A 17,007-nucleotide genomic window follows, 5' to 3' on the forward strand; every position below is an offset into this window, starting at 1 on the left:
TGGGGGAGGAGAGAGAGGAGAGGACGGGTTGGAGCACCGAGATGGGGCTGGGATGTCATGTTTAGGTTGAGAAACATGCAATTAGGTAGCGCTGCGTTAGCCACGGAGTGGTAGTGGTTCAGATGGAAGTCCTCCTGACAGACCTGCGTAAGCTCAGCCATGGTCACTCACCTCTTTTGTGGAAAGAGGGCACAGCAGAGTGGAGTGGCGAACACCAGGCTGTAAAAAAAACACGAGAGTGAGATCTCTGCTCCCAGGCGGAGACATAGCTGCTCTGAAAGGCTGCACAGCCTAGCTCAACAAAACCCTGCACTGGATGTGAAGGTAGCATACTGATGTTTGGCACTTAAACACAAAACCCTAGCCAGCGAGATTATGAATGTAAATGGTAAACAAAACCTAGATCCAACATTCCTGAGGTCTCAGGACGGGAGCTATTCTTGGCTACATGGTTGCAGAGCGATCTCCCACCACGCTCATTGGGAAGACCGTCGTGTGACTTGACTTTGGATGACGTGTCACGCGTCAGGAGTGGCGTTTCTAAAGAACTGCGGATGGTGGCTTATCAGCGGACCATCTCTGACTACTCACCAGAATCCAACCAGCCCCACTTGAATGGGTGCGCTCATCCATGGGAACTTCTGAAAAGACCATGCAGAAACACGCAGTGAGGAACACAAAGGCATGGGAGGGGGCCGTAGCAGTGGAGTGACCTCGTGGCCCGAGGCGCCGCTCATTCACCTCATGTGTCAACACCAAGTGGTGTGAGCTGGACGGCGCACGGGGATATCTTATGAGGTTGTGTTTAGTTCTGAGGTGTAGGGTTAGAAACTCTCCCTACAGACTAAAGTAAACAAGGGTGTGTCTTTTAAAGATCCTACGTTTCAAAAATAACTCTTACCCTCAAGAAGGCCTTCTTCTCCAAGTGATTCATTAGGAACGGGGGGATAGCTGAAAGAACAACGACATGAAATCCATGAACATAGAGACTGAGACATACCAGACATGTGACCACATCAGCCTATCAGGAGCATGTGTGTCTCCACAGGGGTCGAGGGTCAGGCGTGCTCCTACCCATCCCGGGAGAGGCCATGAGGATCCTGGAGACCACCACCTGGGAGATGGCCTGCTGCGCCGCCTGCGTGGACTCCCCCAGACGGTTGTCGTTCTCGTCCGTGATGGGAATGCCGTGCTTCAGTTCCCTGCGAGTAGTTTTCCGAGAAGGGAGAATGTTATCGTTTCTTATCCTGGTGTCCTTCCGCTCTTCAGGGTAGGAGGACATTCCCATTCAGGACATTCAGCAGACGCTCTTATCCACAGCGACTCTCAGTGAGGTCATTGGTCGGAATAAAGAGAAACAACAAAATATCGCTGGTCGAGGGATCTGTCAGGGGGGGGGGGGGGGGGGGGGGGGTTGTGGTGGCTTTGTCTGGATGGTTAAAGGAGCAGTATGGGTCTGTGCCCCCTCACCTTTGTCTGGATGGTTAAAGGAGCAGTATGGGTCTGTGCCCCCTCACCTTTGTCTGGATGGTTAAAGGAGCAGTATGGGTCTGTGCCCCCTCACCTTTGTCTGGATGGTTAAAGGAGCAGTATGGGTCTGTGCCCCCTCACCTTTGTCTGGATGGTTAAAGGAGCAGTATGGGTCTGTGCCCCCTCACCTTTGTCTGGATGGTTAAAGGAGCAGTATGGGTCTGTGCCCCCTCACCTTTGTCTGGATGGTTAAAGGAGCAGTATGGGTCTGTGCCCCCTCACCTTTGTTTGGATGGTTAAAGGAGCAGTATGGGTCTGTGCCTCCTCACCTTTGTCTCATTAGGGGGATGTTGATGGTTAAAGGAGCAGTATGGGTCTGTGCCCCCTCACCTTTGTCTCATTAGGGGGATTTTGATGGTTAAAGGAGCAGTATGGGTCTGTGCCCCCTCACCTTTGTCTCATTAGGGGGATGTTGATGGTTAAAGGAGCAGTATGGGTCTGTGCCCCCTCACCTTTGTCTCATTAGGGGGATGTTGATGGTTAAAGGAGCAGTATGGGTCTGTGCCTCCTCACCTTTGTCTCATTAGGGGGATGTTGATGGTTAAAGGAGCAGTATGGGTCTGTGCCCCCTCACCTTTGTCTCATTAGGGGGATGTTGATGGTTAAAGGAGCAGTATGGGTCTGTGCCCCCTCACCTTTGTCTCATTAGGGGGATGTTGATGGTTAAAGGAGCAGTATGGGTCTGTGCCTCCTCACCTTTGTCTCATTAGGGGGATGTTGATGGTTAAAGGAGCAGTATGGGTCTGTGCCTCCTCACCTTTGTCTCATTAGGGGGATGTTGATGGTTAAAGGAGCAGTATGGGTCTGTGCCCCCTCACCTTTGTCTCATTAGGGGGATGTTGATGGTTAAAGGAGCAGTATGGGTCTGTGCCCCCTCACCTTTGTCTCATTAGGGGGATGTTGATGGTTAAAGGAGCAGTATGGGTCTGTGCCCCCTCACCTTTGTCTCATTAGGGGGATGTTGATGGTTAAAGGAGCAGTATGGGTCTGTGCCTCCTCACCTTTGTCTCATTAGGGGGATGTTGATGCAGTTAGCGGCGGCGACCGCAGCAAACGGTACGAACCGGCCGAAGAGGGGAGAGACGTGCTGAAGAGAGGGGAGAGAGGGGAGAGGGGAGAGAGGGGAGAGAGGGGAGAGGGGAGAGGAGAGAGAGGGGAGAGAGAGAGAGAGAGAGAGAGAGAGAGGGGAGAGAGGTGATTTGACATATATATATTATAATGTATAGACAATTGCATAACAGTGTAATAACAAAACAGATCCACTGCACACAGATAACTATTGCATAACTACCTCCAACACCTTACCTGCCGTTCATACGGTTAGGTTATTACAGGAAGGCTGTTAATAAGTGTGCCACAGTGCATGTAATAAAACCAATGAATGAAAGAGTTAGAGGGACAGATACCTTTGTTAGTGCATTTAGTCCCAGAGCTGTGGCTACGGCCCCGGTGGTGGCAGACACATAGGCCGTGCCAAGCTGACTGCAAAGAAAGTGGTCAGTCACACGGGATGCAACACCAACAATACAACGCTTCATTTACAGGGGGAGTGTTAATGCCAGGTTACACCACTTAGTGTCAGTGCCAGAAGGGCCCGTCTCTCACCTGACTGTGAGGGGTGCGTCCCCACTCCTGTTGGTGTAATTGACGATTGCATTGAAGGACTGATTGATCCACTGCCACATCACCACTGCTGGGGTTGTCCTGGGAGGAGGAGACGCTGCGTTCAGTACCCCTGACACTCACTGTCCAAGCATCCGGTACGCGTCGTAGCGTAGATTACCATCGCAGCCTCGCACCTCACCGGGAAACATGTGGTGTTTGTTTGAATCAACCGTATGTTCCTCAAAGGGCCCCTATTGGACCGGTGGCATAGTGACATCACAGGTGGGAGTGTCAACCTTGGTTTATGATGGACAGGTCACCTTCTGGGACCGTACCAACTGGTAGGCTTGTGGACACTCCCACTTGTGACGTAGCGTAACAAGTGTGTAATGGCTAATCACTCTCACAGCTGACGGCAGGAAAGGGCCGCTTTAAAAAACAACATAGTGGTGTTTTTTTTCTTAAAAATTCGATAGAATAGGAAGAGCTCGTACTTGTAGAAGGTCATCATGCATCCAGTGATGGTCATGTTCATGGGGACCTGGGCCGACATGCGGCCAATCAGGATCATCTTTTCCCCGGTGTCGGGGTGGAAGGCGGAGTCGAAGATGTATTTGGCGCGCCATAGCTCATCCTCGCTCAGGCCTGGGGAGACCACTCCTTTTCTTTGAGAGACAAACAGAAGAGAACAGCGTTTAAAAGACAGCTTACCGCCACAGCTACAGTCTGCGCGTTCTTTGTAGTTCCACATCGGGAAACGTCCGGAAGGCCGGCTGACTACCTACCTGTAGTCGGTGATGATTTTGTGCGCACTCTCCAGCTGCTCGTTGGACAGCAGGATGTTCCTGGGGTCTGTGACGGTGAAGAAGTGTTTGGCCCGGCCCTCGAAGGTGCTCTGGTCCCATCGGGGCTCCTTGATGTTTATCGAGGTAGATAACTCGACCGCCATTATCTGGTAGAAGAGGAAGAAGAGAATCTTGGTAAGAGTTGCCATTGTTAGCGTGATGTTTGCATGAGAAGTGTTGTTCGACAAGGGGCGTTGCTGCTCCCTGCAGAGCCCATGGGTGGAGCTCGTCTAGTCCAGCTCCACCTCTAGGTCTCGGGTCCAGTCCCACACAGACTCCTTGATTTAGGGTTAGCTTTAGTAGAATCCAGCAGCAGCCCTGGAGAAGCCCCTGGTGCTTCAAGCTTCAGGCATGGGTTAGGGGCTAACCCTGACACCGCCTACCCACTGCTCCGTCCGTCAACGGACGGCGGAAGGTGTGGCTGACGGATGGGGGAGTGGTCTTTGCAGAGGCATACGTCAGCCAAGCCCGAGCATACACGATCTGATTGGATGACAGATCCCTCGCTGCCTGAAGAATTGAACATTTTTTTTTAACTTTCTTGACGGAGCCGACGGATCCAACGGAACGGATGGATCCACAATGCATTGCGGCTCAGCCCCATTCAAAGTCAATTGGATCCGTCCGTTGACGGATGCAGTGGGCAAGAGGGGTAACCCTAACCCTATCTGCACGCGTGATCTGTGCCACAAAAAAAATGAAACAACAAATACATCTGCACCACCCGATCTGTACCGGAACTCCTAACACTAACCCCAAGCCATTACCCTAACCTTCACTCCTTTACTAACCTTTACTCATTTCTCATAACCCTAACCTATTACCATAATAACCCCTAAACCTAACCTTAACCCCTAAACCTAAACGTAACCCCTAAACCTAACAATAACCGTAGCCCCTAACCATAACCCCAAAACCTTACCCTAACCATAACCCCTAAACCTAACCATGACCCATAACCGTCTAGATTGGCCCGGGTATCAGCGATCCAGATAGTGGAGGTAGATGAGGTCAGCCTCTCCCATTGGGCTCTGCAGTGAGAACCACTTATTCATGGTTAGAATAGCTGTCAGTAAGAGTCCTTTCTGGAGGACTACAACATGTGGAGTTGTTAATAGAAGGAGCAGAGGACGCTTTGCTCGTTTGTAGATGAATTACACCACGATGATGATTGGGAATAACAGCAAAAATTTCAGTCTACTAAGTAGAGTTTTCTGTCTGGAATGTATCCTGTGTGGTGAATGACGTATGCTATAAATAGAGTCTTTTAGCAACGTTACTTTTCTTTGCCGCTGATGCAAGATCAAAGGTCACTTTGTATTCCTGCAGTATGGACGGTTTTGACAGTTGAACAAGGTCCATGCTATTACACAACACAGTATCCACATGTCGCTTGTTTAAACGTACAAAATCACAGCATAGACGTGAATATGAGGCACAAAAAAAATACTCAAGCTTCCTTTCATAATTCGGTCAGACTTTGCGACCAAACCCTTTCTTTCGGTTTGTAGATTCAACCAGCACAATCCAGTTCTTGAATCGCACACACAGAAGTGTTTCATGGGGAGGATTTACCACAAGTGCTAATGCATCAAGTCATTGCCGTTACACAATGTTGCATTGAGGAGTTCAAGTCTCTTATATAACTTCATATTTGCTATGAGAGAAGCCATCTCATAAAATCATTAAAGAAAAAGAAAGTATCAGTATTTTAACTCATGTTAAACATTACTGAATATGTACAATATCTCGTATTAGCATATGAAATATATTCTTGGTGTTACTTGAAAATTCCACCGAAGATGTCTGTGTTTCTTTCGGTCAAAGCAATACAAGAACAGCAGTATGGATTCTGGTAGATGGAGTAATAAGGCGGTCCCTTTAACTTGATCTTAAATAGAACAGTCAAATATGTTCACATGTAATTTTTTTCCATATTGCATCAGATCATTTTTTCATCAAAACACAGTCCCCAGACGTCGTCCAATGAGTGACAGTCAGCTGAGAATCACCGACGCAGAACCGTCTGCGCTCCACTGCGGCTGCCCTACGCAGGCGACGCAGACACGCGGGCGTTCGCAGCCTGATTACGGCGGCCGATCGACGCAGAGGGATAAATTGGCCCTAACTGTGATTCTTTCACTTCGACTGAACTTCAAAAAGCATAACGTGTTCCCTCGTCTATGACAAGATACGACTTGGTGAATGGTAAGACGAGCCCATGGGCCACGACAGTGACACGCAAAGCGACGTATGCATGCATGCATGCATGCATGCTCTCCCAACGGAAAGAGTGGGGCCGTTCAACCAGCGTACCCAGTCCGATCTGGTTTTGAACCACTGCTGCCGTCCGTGCCAAGCCAGAATCAACTGGATGGAGCAGTGTGCAAAGGACAACGGGGCGCATTAAGGACAACGGGGTCCATGTCGTAGTCGTCAGAGGTACACATGCAGACATCCTCATGGAAATTGCACCAAAGATGGCTGCTGAATTTACCATTATAACGGAGGGTTTGGGTCCGCGGCTGCAGGATCCGCGACGTTATGTCTTTAATTTAAATTAAATCAGAAGCCACGGGGTCCTCGGGAGATGGGGGTCTTCTGGTGGTCCTCCAACACCACGAAGCATCAGCCTTCTCTGGGGCTTTTTTCTTCTCTGTCTTACCACTCTGGGGCCATTGATTGTATTTGTGTCACTGTTTAATGAAGAGATGTTAACGACCCACTGGTGGAGGCTCAATAAAACATTAATAACGACCATCGTGCGAGTCGACTGAACTTTGGTCGCGACGGCGGTTTTTGGCCCCAACGAATAACAAAACCCCTCCGTCTCTGTCCCACTGAACGTAAGAACCCAGGCTGTACATTAACCTGCAGGCCTAATGCTTCACTCATATCCATATCGTCCTGTCAAGGCACTATCATGTTATCTGGTGGAAGAGGTCAATCGGTCGGTGCGTAAAGCCAGGGAGACACCATTGCGTTTGGCCCCTGATCAGCAGCACTGGATAGCGGCGATCCAACCCGACATACCCGTCGATTCCGAACCGAATCTCTTGGAAATGATTCATTTTAACGAGGCCGAATAGCACAGCAGGAATAAAACAGCCAACAATTGAAACATGCACATTGCACACGACATCTTTGGCCCAGCTGTGCGTCCTAATTCAACTAGTCTCCCCCTGCCACATCCACACCATGCATTCAGCTGGCTGCGGGCTCATAGGCACCACCGCTGGAATAAACCTACCTATCAGAAATACACTCCTTACATGTTAAATAAGATGAAGAGAAGAGAAGTATGAAATGCGTGACTTACTGCACTACGGAGTGAGTGTACCTGCTCCGGTTCCAGCAGCTTGTGAGTGGAGTCCCCTTAACGGAGCTACTTTACGTGGCGCGGCGTCAGCAGCAGCACAGCATCAGTGAGTGGGGCGCCCCCCAGCGGAAGGAATGGCCCCTGGCAGGGGCCCGGATAACCTAATGATTGATAGGGCGCTAGGGAAGCGCTAGGACGTTTATTTATCGATACATAAATATCCAGCACTTTTATTGATTTATAGATATAAGTATATTATAGGAATATTATACATCTATTAATATATAAACATCTATAATCCATTACATTTATATAGATATGTAATAGATTAAACAAACGAATATATATAGCCTATTGACATATATAGAGATATATTTAGATATTTTAAATATAAAAAAAGTATTTGATGATAAAACTAATATGATGGTTTCACATCATAAGTGGCTCTGACACGTTGTGAATGGATGAAATTCGTTGCCTCCTAAATATATTAACCATTTTTAATGATAACAAAAACGATTAGATTGACACTTAAAGTTTGAGGCGTGATGTTTCTCCAATGAAACCCCTGTGTCTTAGCAGGGGTTTCTGGCCTCTAACCACCTTTGGTTCATGGTTAGAGTCCCGACGTGTGTCTGGGTTGGAGTCCCAGAGAAAGGACCAAATTCCTTTAGGTCGGGTTGGAGTCCCAGAGAAAGACCTGAGTTCTGTCTGGGTTAGAGTCCCGACTTCTGTCTGGGTTGGAGTCCCAGAATAAGGCTTTTGGTTCGTGGTTAGAGTTACTAGAATCCGGGTTGGAGTCCCAGAGAAAGTACCAAGTTCCTTTAGGTCGGGTTGGAGTCCCCGACGTGGGTACCAGAGACTGTTGATCTGATCTTAAATACATTGCACTTTCTATTTCACTCATTTTCATGTTTTCTTTTACTTATCTATTATTTTATTTTATTGTATGACAAGGTTTATATGTGAAGCACTTTGAGTCTGCCTTGCGTATGAAAAGTGCTATATAAATAAAGTTGCCTTGCCTTGCCTTAGCGTAGCTTTTATATAGGCTTATAATATATGAAAAATGTTTTTTAAATGTATACAGTTTCTGACAAAGCATTCTTAATCATAGTTAGGGCTGCAAAACAACTTTATTTGACATGAATATCATTGGTACAGATATTGCATATAGAACTCATATCAACTTTATATTAACGCCAGTAAACACATGAAGCACAATTCAGCTCACATCAGGAATAAGGGATTTGGCATCAGTGCGATGTGATCAAAATCAAACAAAATAATGCAAAGATAAATGAAAGTCAGACATCTTACTGTACCGTCTCACATCACAAAAAATGAATAATTGTGCGTCTTTGTTTAGAAAACAACAACAAAGATTTACATTAAATAGAGCGTAATCTTTGAGGCCATGCCTCATGAAAGATGCTGTTTTGTGTTAACTAGGCATCACATCGTCATCATGATCACATCAACATCCGAACACAAAGGGTAATTACACTTAGGCAATAGTCTTGGAATTAGATAATCTGCTTTAAATACATACTTCCTGACAAACCAGCAGGTGTTTTAAGTATTCATGTTTCACCGACTTTTCTAGCAATAAAAACATGCACAGAGAGGGCAGAGTTAAGAAGATGGTAGTGTTTATAGCTGATGCGATATATTACGCTATTTTTTGTGATTATGGCACACAATATGTCGGTCTTTAGGGTCATGAATAATCATCTCTCCGAACCTCTACATAGTACACCGTTGGCAGTCCTTATCTTAACCTCCACTGGCTGTGACAACATACTTCAGGCGTCGTCCTCTCTACAGGAAGTAGTCCGGGGTACGGCGGGTGACGTGCGGCTCTCCTCGGCGCGGCGCGGGGTCAAACTGTAAACTGAAAACACGACGGCCGCACTCATAATCTCTCCCTCACTTTTTTCAACAAATCGGAGAACTCTCAAGGATTTTAGGCTTACGGTTCAGCATAGCGTACTCATTAAACCATGTCTTGATTAAAACGCACTATAAAAAGAAAGCTTGATGACTTACAAGGAGTACTTCAGAGTGTCGTCGAGTTCCATAATTGCGGCTTGGTTTCCACAGCGGTAGCAGTAGTTTGGCGCGCTGAAGATAGTCACAACGTTGCGGTCGTGGCACCAATTATAACCCTATTTTGGGAGAAAGGAGGCTTCCTATCAAAGTGCAACACACCACATGTACATGCTTCTTTATCTAAGCCTACCACACCGCATCGTAGCGACACTGGGTGGGGAACCTCACAGGAAGGGGCACCTACCTCCATGACCAGCTGGTGGGCTCTGGAGACCAGAGTTAGGCCATTGGCGTGGTTGAAGGTCTCCGATATGTCCTGGCCGAAGGTGTACCCGGCTCCTCGGGGAGAAATGCCCCAGCCACCGCGGTCGTCTGGGTCTGACCAAAGCAGGTCACACATCGGACCCTGGAGAATATTATTGACGGTGAGTATTGATGAAATTCAAGTGCCTTTTAAAAATACTGACAGGGAGTCATTTGCAAAATGTGTTTCTTTCGACTACGTAATAGGATTATAACAATGGCTCTGAAACATGATATGTACATGATGTAATATATATAATATGATCTGTTTGAGGCATCTACTTCGTGAGGAACTTCCTGCAAGCGATCCAGCGCTCGGATGTGGTCCAGTGTGTCTATGGAAGGAGACAGCCCGCCATGGAGACAGAAGATCTGCAGGGAATGACGTAGGTTAGGTGGGGTTGATCCTCTTTCAGAATAGGATATGTAGCAGTAGTCACGGTGGAAGAGAGGATTTTTACCTGGTTATCGACCAGCGCAGTCAGAGGCAGATAGTCAAAGAGGTCTGTGAAGTACTTCCAGACATTAGCGTTCCCGTATTTCCTCAGGCACTCGTCGTAGAAGCCGTACACCTGGGTGATCTGCCGGCTCTCGTGGTTCCCTCGGAGGATGGTGATTCGCTCCCGGTACCGTACCTGCAAATATGACATGGATGTTAAATATCAAAACCGGGCATGGGTTCCAGATCTTTGTGCAATCTAGAATACCCACCCCCCCCTACTGCAGCTTATAACATTGTTAACACATTGTTCATATTGTCAGAATTGCCTGTATGAAGCCACACGTTCGCCTTCAGTGAGGCCATCTCATTTTGAGATATATTTGGCCGATCTGGCTCGTGCATGTTTCCTAATCATCATTATATCATAATCATCCTAATTATATTATTAGCTATAACTCAAGTCCCATTTCCTGTGTTTTAAAACCAACATCTCATTGTCAATATGCCGTTGATGATGAGACACATCCTTAGGGGCCCTTTGAGTAGTTCTTTACCTTCAGAGAGACCAGGAGTGAGACGGTTTCCACGGAGTAGTAGCCACGGTCCACGTAGTCCCCCATGAAGAGGTAGTTGGTGTCTGGAGACTTGCCTCCGATCTTGAAGAGCTCCATCAAGTCATGGAACTGACCGTGAACGTCCCCGCACACCGTCACGGGACATCTCACCTCCTGAACGTTGGACTCCTTGGTCAGGATCTCCTTAGCCTTAGAGGGAAGAACCATGGGGACTCATACTAGGGTTGAGAGCTTATAATGGCACTGCCCTTTGCTTTTTAAATTAGGAAAGAGGAGACCCAAACCAAAGCAATTGAGAGGAATGTTGATGTACTTCACTGCTATAGCTTGCACTTGGAGATGGCTTGTTGTAACCCAAACATAAAACTGCGTATACGGGGGAATGCAATAACATGACTGATGGCCATTTGGCACAGCAGGGCGTAAATAAAACGTGGGCGTAGCTTAGCAGTGAGTTCACCTTCATCACCTCTTCCACACTGAAGCTAAAAGATGTGCGTCAAAAAGGCACAAATAGACGCAAGTGAAAACCTCCATTGAGATGACCCATGCATTTTATTAACATGCACGCCATCATCCACTGTGGCTGACTGGCAGGGTGTTAACATACACCAATAACCCCGCTGATATCTATTTACAATAGAATAATATAACGCACCTTTTCGCAGAGGAATTTGACTTGGTTCTCCGATAGCTGTTTGCACTCATTGAGCCGTTCGATCCATCCATCCAACTCCTTGGTGAAAGACTTGTCGTCCATGGCAGGATCTCTATCAGCCAGCAAGAAGGCTGGCTTTAATTCTAAAAGGAGAGCCCTGGGCTTACAATATACGGATGGCTATATATAAACACATATATAAAAATATATATAAATGCACGATGCTTGGATCTGATCATCCGCTGCCACAGAATCTGCTCTCAAAAACGAATGCGTCAACAGCAGCTGGACGGACCGCGTCCCTGACCGAGCATGGATCCCGATTTATATAACGTTGAACATTATTTTCTTCTTGATCAGTGTCAATCCGGTGGTTCACCGTGGTGAACTGATATCCAGTCAACAAAACAAAAAAAACTCAAATTCATCAACCTGTTCCTGCCGTTTCTCCCATGGTTTATAGTGACGTAAACGCAGGGGCCTCTCCATCACCCTGCGATGCACCCGTCCGAATATTTCTATAATTAAATTAATTAAATACCTATAATATTCCTATTATAATAAAAGTTTCCCCATTAAAATAATAGGATTGACTTGCTAATTAGCTCTTATTTAATTAGCAATTAATGTACTCGCCAAAAGTCCTCTCCCGCACGGATGTACGTCAAGTTAAAAACGACATTACCCACAAACCCTGAACTGTCTGGGTAGTCATTAGTCGCACATGCGCAGAAAGATATACCCTCGACAGCTGTAGGAGAAAATGGCTTCACTCATGTTAGGACAGCAGGTAAGATATTCAATGCTTTTTATGATTTAAAGATAACGAAAACTTCATTTTTACCATGTGAGCCCATGGGAACATTACTAAGAGGTTCATCTGTGCAGGAAGGGGTCAAAGCACTCATGGGTTATCACAATGTTCACGAGACCTTGGGGTTGGATAGCATTGTTGCTAACCAGCAAGCTACCTCCAGAGCTCCTGATCTGTCACGTTCTGTTTCTTAATGACCCTTTAACCTCCTCAGGCGCGCCAGTTCAGCACGTCTGTCATCAGGCCCATCTCAAAACTGATGAAGGTGAGTTGATAACCTTAACAGGACCTTCGACGTATCAGATCGATTGATTTGCGACATACATCTGGGATCCACTGAAGTCAATCATGAATAATAATGCATCCATCCTGCCCTCGTTTCTCCCCCCCCCCCGCCCTGAACCAAGGCTCCCATCGATGTGTATGGAGTCGAGGGTCGCTATGCCACCGCGCTGTTCTCAGCGGCCAGCAAGAAGAAACAGTTGGACCAGGTTGAGCAGGAATTGGGCAAAGTGTCGGTAAGTTGTGGGAGTGACACATCCTATAACACATCCTAACATGTTGCACCATTTGAAATAAACCAATACAACTGTTTTGTCTATACGGTTTTCTATACGTTGCCCTACATGGTTACAAGAACTTTGACCTTTTCTGTCCTCAGACCATGATCAAGGACCCCAAGGTCTCCGGCATTGTCATGAACCCTCACATCAAACGCGGCATAAAGATGCAGGTTGTCACTGACGTTCTGGTCAAGGCTAAGATGTCTCCTCTCACCATCAACCTCATCAGTGAGTGCATTAATGGCAGCTTAAGCTAAATGACTCCAATCTCCTCAAACCGGGTCACCAAATCAACAAACGGACCACCTCAGATTTTATTCCAATCACTTTTACAGTATCGTTGCCTTACTACATTTTGGTACTTTTCAATCTGCCATTCTAGATGATCGGATCCGATTTCCAAAAGGCTGTCATTTAGTGTTATTTTCTCCTCACCTATCGACCCGATGTAGCTTACCTCTCACCCACACTTTAAAAGGACACCTCCTTTTAAAGGTTTGGAAAATGAAAGACTCTCTCTCTCTCTGCCTTTACAATCGGACAATCTAGTTCTTCTTTACGTTCTGTGGTATTGGGCTCTGCTAGGTCGATAAGCTTGGCACACAACCTCTAAAAACCTGCTAGTAATAAGTTTGTTTTCCATCTGGATTGTGGTTCACTGGTCATGCTTTACCAGTGGCGATACACCGGTGGCCATCCGCTCCGTTTAAACCCTTTCTCTCTCTGTTCTGCAGAGGTGTTGTCTGAGAACGGCCGCCTGCCCCTGACCGGGGATGTCATCAAGGCCTACAATATGATGATGGGAGCCCACCGTGGAGAGGTCATCTGCTCTGTCACCACCGCCCAGGTAAGCCAGCGGGTCTCGGCTCGTTACACGGTATGGTACTGCGTTATCACACCGACCCGGACCATCTGGGACAGCAGAGACGTCTACATTTAAATATGATAAAATATAATTATATTCCTTGCTGTACTTCGTGCTTTCATCAAATGTGCAATACCTAGTAGTGTTATAGTACAGCTAGGAATATAATTAATCTGTTATAGGTCATAGTCTAGATGTATATTCCTTTTATATAAATAGCATCTTAGTCAAGTAACTCTTTGATTTAAAAAAATATATATGATATTGTATTTATTGCGATGATTTAAGCTTTATACCTCATCACATTTAATAATTATTTCATATTTCAGGCGTTGGATGCCGCCAGTCTTGCTGAGCTGCAGGTCGCCCTCAAGGGATTCCTCCAGAAGGGTGAAACCATCAAGCTACAAACTAAGGTAGGGTTCAAACTTCAGACCCCAAACGGTGAACTGGTGGCGGCCTTGGAGATGTTCAGGGTTCCGTTTTCTCATTTTTCCTTCTCATCCGCAGACGGATTCCGCCATCTTGGGTGGCATGATCGTCAGCATCGGGGACAAGTACGTGGACATGTCCACCAAGACCAAAATTGCGAAGCTCACCAAGATCATCAGGGAGACTTAAGTCCAGTTGGACGTTTAAACAGAAGAATGCAGCGAAGTTGCTTATAAATGTACATTGCTACTTGTCTGGTTACGGAGTTCATTTTAACACCAGTGTCTATTGTTGATTTCACATTAATGTATTAAAAAGCGTTGTGAAACGGCCCCTGTTGGTTCTTTATTTACAAGCTTTCCTCAAATTATATTTTGTTTGGGTGTAAATTTAACTTCAATGCAACACTTTTTAAATCTATTCTGAAGCCAATTGGCTAAAACGGGAAATTTAGTTTCCCACACTCTGATCCCTATACTGAATACAGTTAATTTGACCCGGGTACACGTTTAGCCACAAAAAGGATCATTGTATCAAGTGAACTGTTACGTTTCAATGAGGTATTCGGCGCATGCGCATTCGAGGACTGCATTTTATTTTTTTCACAAAAATGGCTGCCTCTTATCTAAACCTCTGCTAAAACGGACACATAAACCGGGAAATAACCACGGTAAATTGCAATCCTCGTTCGCGGCAGCATCAGTAGATAACCAGGCGTTGTTTACAAACGCTATTGGGAAAATGCTGTGGCTGTCAAATAGAAAAATTATATTTGATTCAAATTTAACCCTTTCCATCCTATGAGCCGCCCACAAATGAGGTACGATCTTTTCATTTTACTGCTTTAACTATCATGTATTCGCGTTCACACCTAATCACGTCTTGGTATAACGAGGTGCATTGCTTGAACAATTGTGTACGCGTCATCCTTGAGGGCTATCCCTTTGTTTTACATGCATAGTGTGTGTCAGTCCAAAAGTAAGCAATTCCGCAAATTCCTCGCTTGTGTGTGTGCGCAGGCGTGTTGGTGTTAACAAAGAAACATCTCGTTATTTTCATCTGTTCCCAGTCCCGTTGGTGTTTACAACTAGTTTCTCCACCCTGCAGAAAATGATGCACCAAGTGACCAGCAGCAATGACTATTGCATGAGTGGACTGTCAGAGGACTGCCAGCATTCTGCAGGGCACTTCGACTTGTGTGGCACACAGTCCAACAAGTTCTACTCCTCGCCTCCGCCGTCCCTGCAGCTGTCCCTCGCTAATCTACCCCCCCTGCCACAGGGCATGCACAAACCCATGACATGCCAAATGCAGGAGAACCAAAACGAGTTCCAGCAGCCTCCCACTGCGAGGAACCGGGGCGGCGAGGTGCCTGGTCCTGATGGCACCAAGAAGAAGGGAAAGGGGATCGTCAAGTCCGGGAAGAGGGGCAGACCGGCCGGCACCACCAAATCAGCCGGCTACCGCACGAGTACTGGACGTCCGCTGGGGACCACGAAAGCTGCTGGTTTCAAGACCAGTCCTGGAAGACCCCTGGGTACCACCAAAGCAGCGGGCTACAAAGTGAGCCCGGGCCGGCCACCGGGGAGCATCAAGAGCCTGGCGCGCCTGAAGAAGCTGGGCCTGGCCACTTGTGAAGCAGCCAAGAAAGTGGACTTCAGCAACTGTAGTGGGCCCAAGAAACTGGATTACACCTGCTGTGACGTGACGCCCTTCCCGTACAGCATGATGCAGAAAAGAGACCTTTGTGAAGCTGGGGGCAAAGTTGAAGACGAGTAGCTCTGCAGATGTCTTGTTTCTGTTGTTCTTCAACTTGTTCACCGTTTTGTTTTTCTCTCAGTGTGTATGGAAGATGGAGAACATAACAATGTAAATTAGCTTAACTTTTCATTGTGCAGTCTTGACATTACTTTCCTCTCCTCCATAGAACTAAACGCACCCATCTAGAAAGTATGTTATCCTGTTTGACAGTGATGCATGCATAGGAATACAATCAAATTAATGTAGGAATGAAAGTATCTATACATTGTAGTGTATGGTCCATGTTCAATGGACAGTGTTTTTTAAGCCTTTTTTAAAACAGACTTTTAATTGATTCATGATTTGCTACTATGCTTCATATTGCTTTCCATTCCAAACATGTTCCTGATCTTATGTGGAAGTGTAGTTGTCCTTTTGTATTGTTCAGTGCAATATGTGATTCATTTTATATTATATATGAAAAAAGATAAACAGAAGGAAACGGAATGGGGACACAGCGATGTTTTTTATGATCTTGATTGAACAACCCAGCACACGGTAAACTATTTTAAAAACCAAAATTGTTATTTCTATACTTTGTGAATATGTTTTGACTGGGTATTGTAATAGCCTACTTTGTTTCCTTGGATTCCTCAAACTATCAATTGATAAGCGAATATATATGTTGTTATGCAGTACATTAGCAAAAAAATATTCACTTAAACTTCATTTTAAGATTATTTCTTTGTGGAAAATGTATTAAAAAGCTTCTGTGGTGTATGTGAAACCCAAATAAAAGTGTCATTTCCGACAGTAAACATGCGTGCAATACCTACAGTGAACGCTAGAGGTCTTCCTGTGCCATCAGCGGGCCTATCCTTTATTTTCGGGTTATAACTTTCATTTAATAGTCTAATTGATCACCCAGCCGTACAGGCCCTCCCCGTACAGACTCTGAAACGCAAACGCATGTCATACATCCAAGTATTGACGTTGTGAAATGTGAAAGATAATCGATCCATTTCAACCACAGGAAAACCGACCCCACGGAAAATCAAGTGACTTCACGTCTTTGTCTTTTTTTTTTTTTTTAAGGTTTACTATTTATACAACCACGTCTAACCAGTAGCCCTGTATTGAACGTCGGTTTATGAGCATAAACCCGTGAAGAGCAATGGTCTCTAAAGGTTTATATAAGGACTTGACGGGCTTTGTGTGACGCCGGGTAGAGGAGGACGAGGCCACTGCGGCACTACAGCCACGT

The 17,007-nt window shown here is 46.1% G+C and overlaps 4 protein-coding genes across 6 annotated transcripts in view; 2 read left to right on the forward strand and 2 right to left on the reverse strand.

Moving 5' to 3' along the window:
* Positions 1-7,390, reverse strand: part of sfxn1 (sideroflexin 1) — a 10,924-nt gene extending 3,534 nt beyond the window's left edge. The window contains exons 1-10 of the mRNA XM_056600828.1: positions 7,300-7,390; positions 3,921-4,087; positions 3,630-3,800; positions 3,136-3,234; positions 2,937-3,012; positions 2,532-2,617; positions 1,075-1,202; positions 902-951; positions 592-641; positions 172-219 (exon numbers count right to left, since the gene is read on the reverse strand). Of these exons, the coding sequence (XP_056456803.1) occupies positions 172-219; positions 592-641; positions 902-951; positions 1,075-1,202; positions 2,532-2,617; positions 2,937-3,012; positions 3,136-3,234; positions 3,630-3,800; positions 3,921-4,084 (872 nt within the window). The 5' untranslated portion in view covers positions 4,085-4,087; positions 7,300-7,390. The remainder of the gene's footprint in view (positions 1-171; positions 220-591; positions 642-901; positions 952-1,074; positions 1,203-2,531; positions 2,618-2,936; positions 3,013-3,135; positions 3,235-3,629; positions 3,801-3,920; positions 4,088-7,299) is intronic.
* Positions 7,391-8,394: 1,004 nt separating this feature from the next.
* On the reverse strand, positions 8,395-11,812 carry LOC130390721 (serine/threonine-protein phosphatase 2A catalytic subunit alpha isoform). Its single transcript, XM_056600829.1, has 7 exons — positions 11,330-11,812; positions 10,651-10,860; positions 10,116-10,289; positions 9,937-10,026; positions 9,596-9,757; positions 9,349-9,467; positions 8,395-9,193 (listed from the first exon to the last, which is right to left on the reverse strand). The coding sequence occupies exons 1-7, from the start codon at positions 11,429-11,431 to the stop codon at positions 9,121-9,123; spliced, it is 930 nt and encodes a 309-aa protein (XP_056456804.1). The 5' UTR covers positions 11,432-11,812; the 3' UTR covers positions 8,395-9,120.
* A 219-nt stretch (positions 11,813-12,031) lies between these two features.
* Positions 12,032-14,334, forward strand: atp5po (ATP synthase peripheral stalk subunit OSCP). The gene is made up of 7 exons (XM_056600837.1): positions 12,032-12,119; positions 12,358-12,408; positions 12,551-12,661; positions 12,805-12,934; positions 13,441-13,553; positions 13,901-13,987; positions 14,082-14,334. Exons 1-7 carry the CDS (start codon positions 12,093-12,095, stop codon positions 14,190-14,192), a joined length of 630 nt encoding a protein of 209 aa, XP_056456812.1. The 5' UTR covers positions 12,032-12,092; the 3' UTR covers positions 14,193-14,334.
* Positions 14,335-14,542: 208 nt separating this feature from the next.
* si:ch1073-44g3.1 (uncharacterized protein LOC797133 homolog) lies at positions 14,543-16,581 on the forward strand. 3 transcript variants are annotated; one of them, XM_056600834.1, is made up of 2 exons: positions 14,543-14,823; positions 15,111-16,581. In XM_056600834.1, the coding sequence occupies exon 2, from the start codon at positions 15,114-15,116 to the stop codon at positions 15,780-15,782; it is 669 nt and encodes a 222-aa protein (XP_056456809.1). In that variant the 5' UTR covers positions 14,543-14,823; positions 15,111-15,113; the 3' UTR covers positions 15,783-16,581. The 3 variants fall into 3 exon arrangements, with proteins under 3 accessions (XP_056456809.1, XP_056456810.1, XP_056456811.1); XM_056600835.1 differs by having other exon boundaries at positions 14,595-14,823; positions 15,073-16,581; XM_056600836.1 differs by having other exon boundaries at positions 14,604-14,673.
* Positions 16,582-17,007: the final 426 nt, after the last annotated feature.

The sequence above is a fragment of the Gadus chalcogrammus genome, chromosome 10 (assembly GCF_026213295.1).
Source record: "Gadus chalcogrammus isolate NIFS_2021 chromosome 10, NIFS_Gcha_1.0, whole genome shotgun sequence".
Classification (NCBI taxonomy): Eukaryota; Metazoa; Chordata; class Actinopteri; order Gadiformes; family Gadidae; genus Gadus; species Gadus chalcogrammus.

What these genes read in the sequence shown, in the direction of transcription:
- LOC130390721 (XM_056600829.1), bottom strand. Translation starts at nt 11,431, where the DNA reads ATGGACGACAAGTCTTTCACCAAGGAGTTGGATGGATGGATCGAACGG. An exon ending in TCAAATTCCTCTGCGAAAAG is followed by an intron (nt 10,861 to 11,329) that starts GTGCGTTATATT and finishes CTTCCCTCTAAG; the next exon opens with GCTAAGGAGATCCTGACCAA. An exon ending in CACTCCTGGTCTCTCTGAAG is followed by an intron (nt 10,290 to 10,650) that starts GTAAAGAACTAC and finishes TCATATTTGCAG; the next exon opens with GTACGGTACCGGGAGCGAAT.
- atp5po (XM_056600837.1), top strand. Translation starts at nt 12,093, where the DNA reads ATGGCTTCACTCATGTTAGGACAGCAG. An exon ending in CACTCATGTTAGGACAGCAG is followed by an intron (nt 12,120 to 12,357) that starts GTAAGATATTCA and finishes TAACCTCCTCAG; the next exon opens with GCGCGCCAGTTCAGCACGTC. An exon ending in AGGAATTGGGCAAAGTGTCG is followed by an intron (nt 12,662 to 12,804) that starts GTAAGTTGTGGG and finishes TTCTGTCCTCAG; the next exon opens with ACCATGATCAAGGACCCCAA.
- si:ch1073-44g3.1 (XM_056600834.1), top strand. Translation starts at nt 15,114, where the DNA reads ATGATGCACCAAGTGACCAGCAGCAATGACTATTGCATGAGTGGACTG.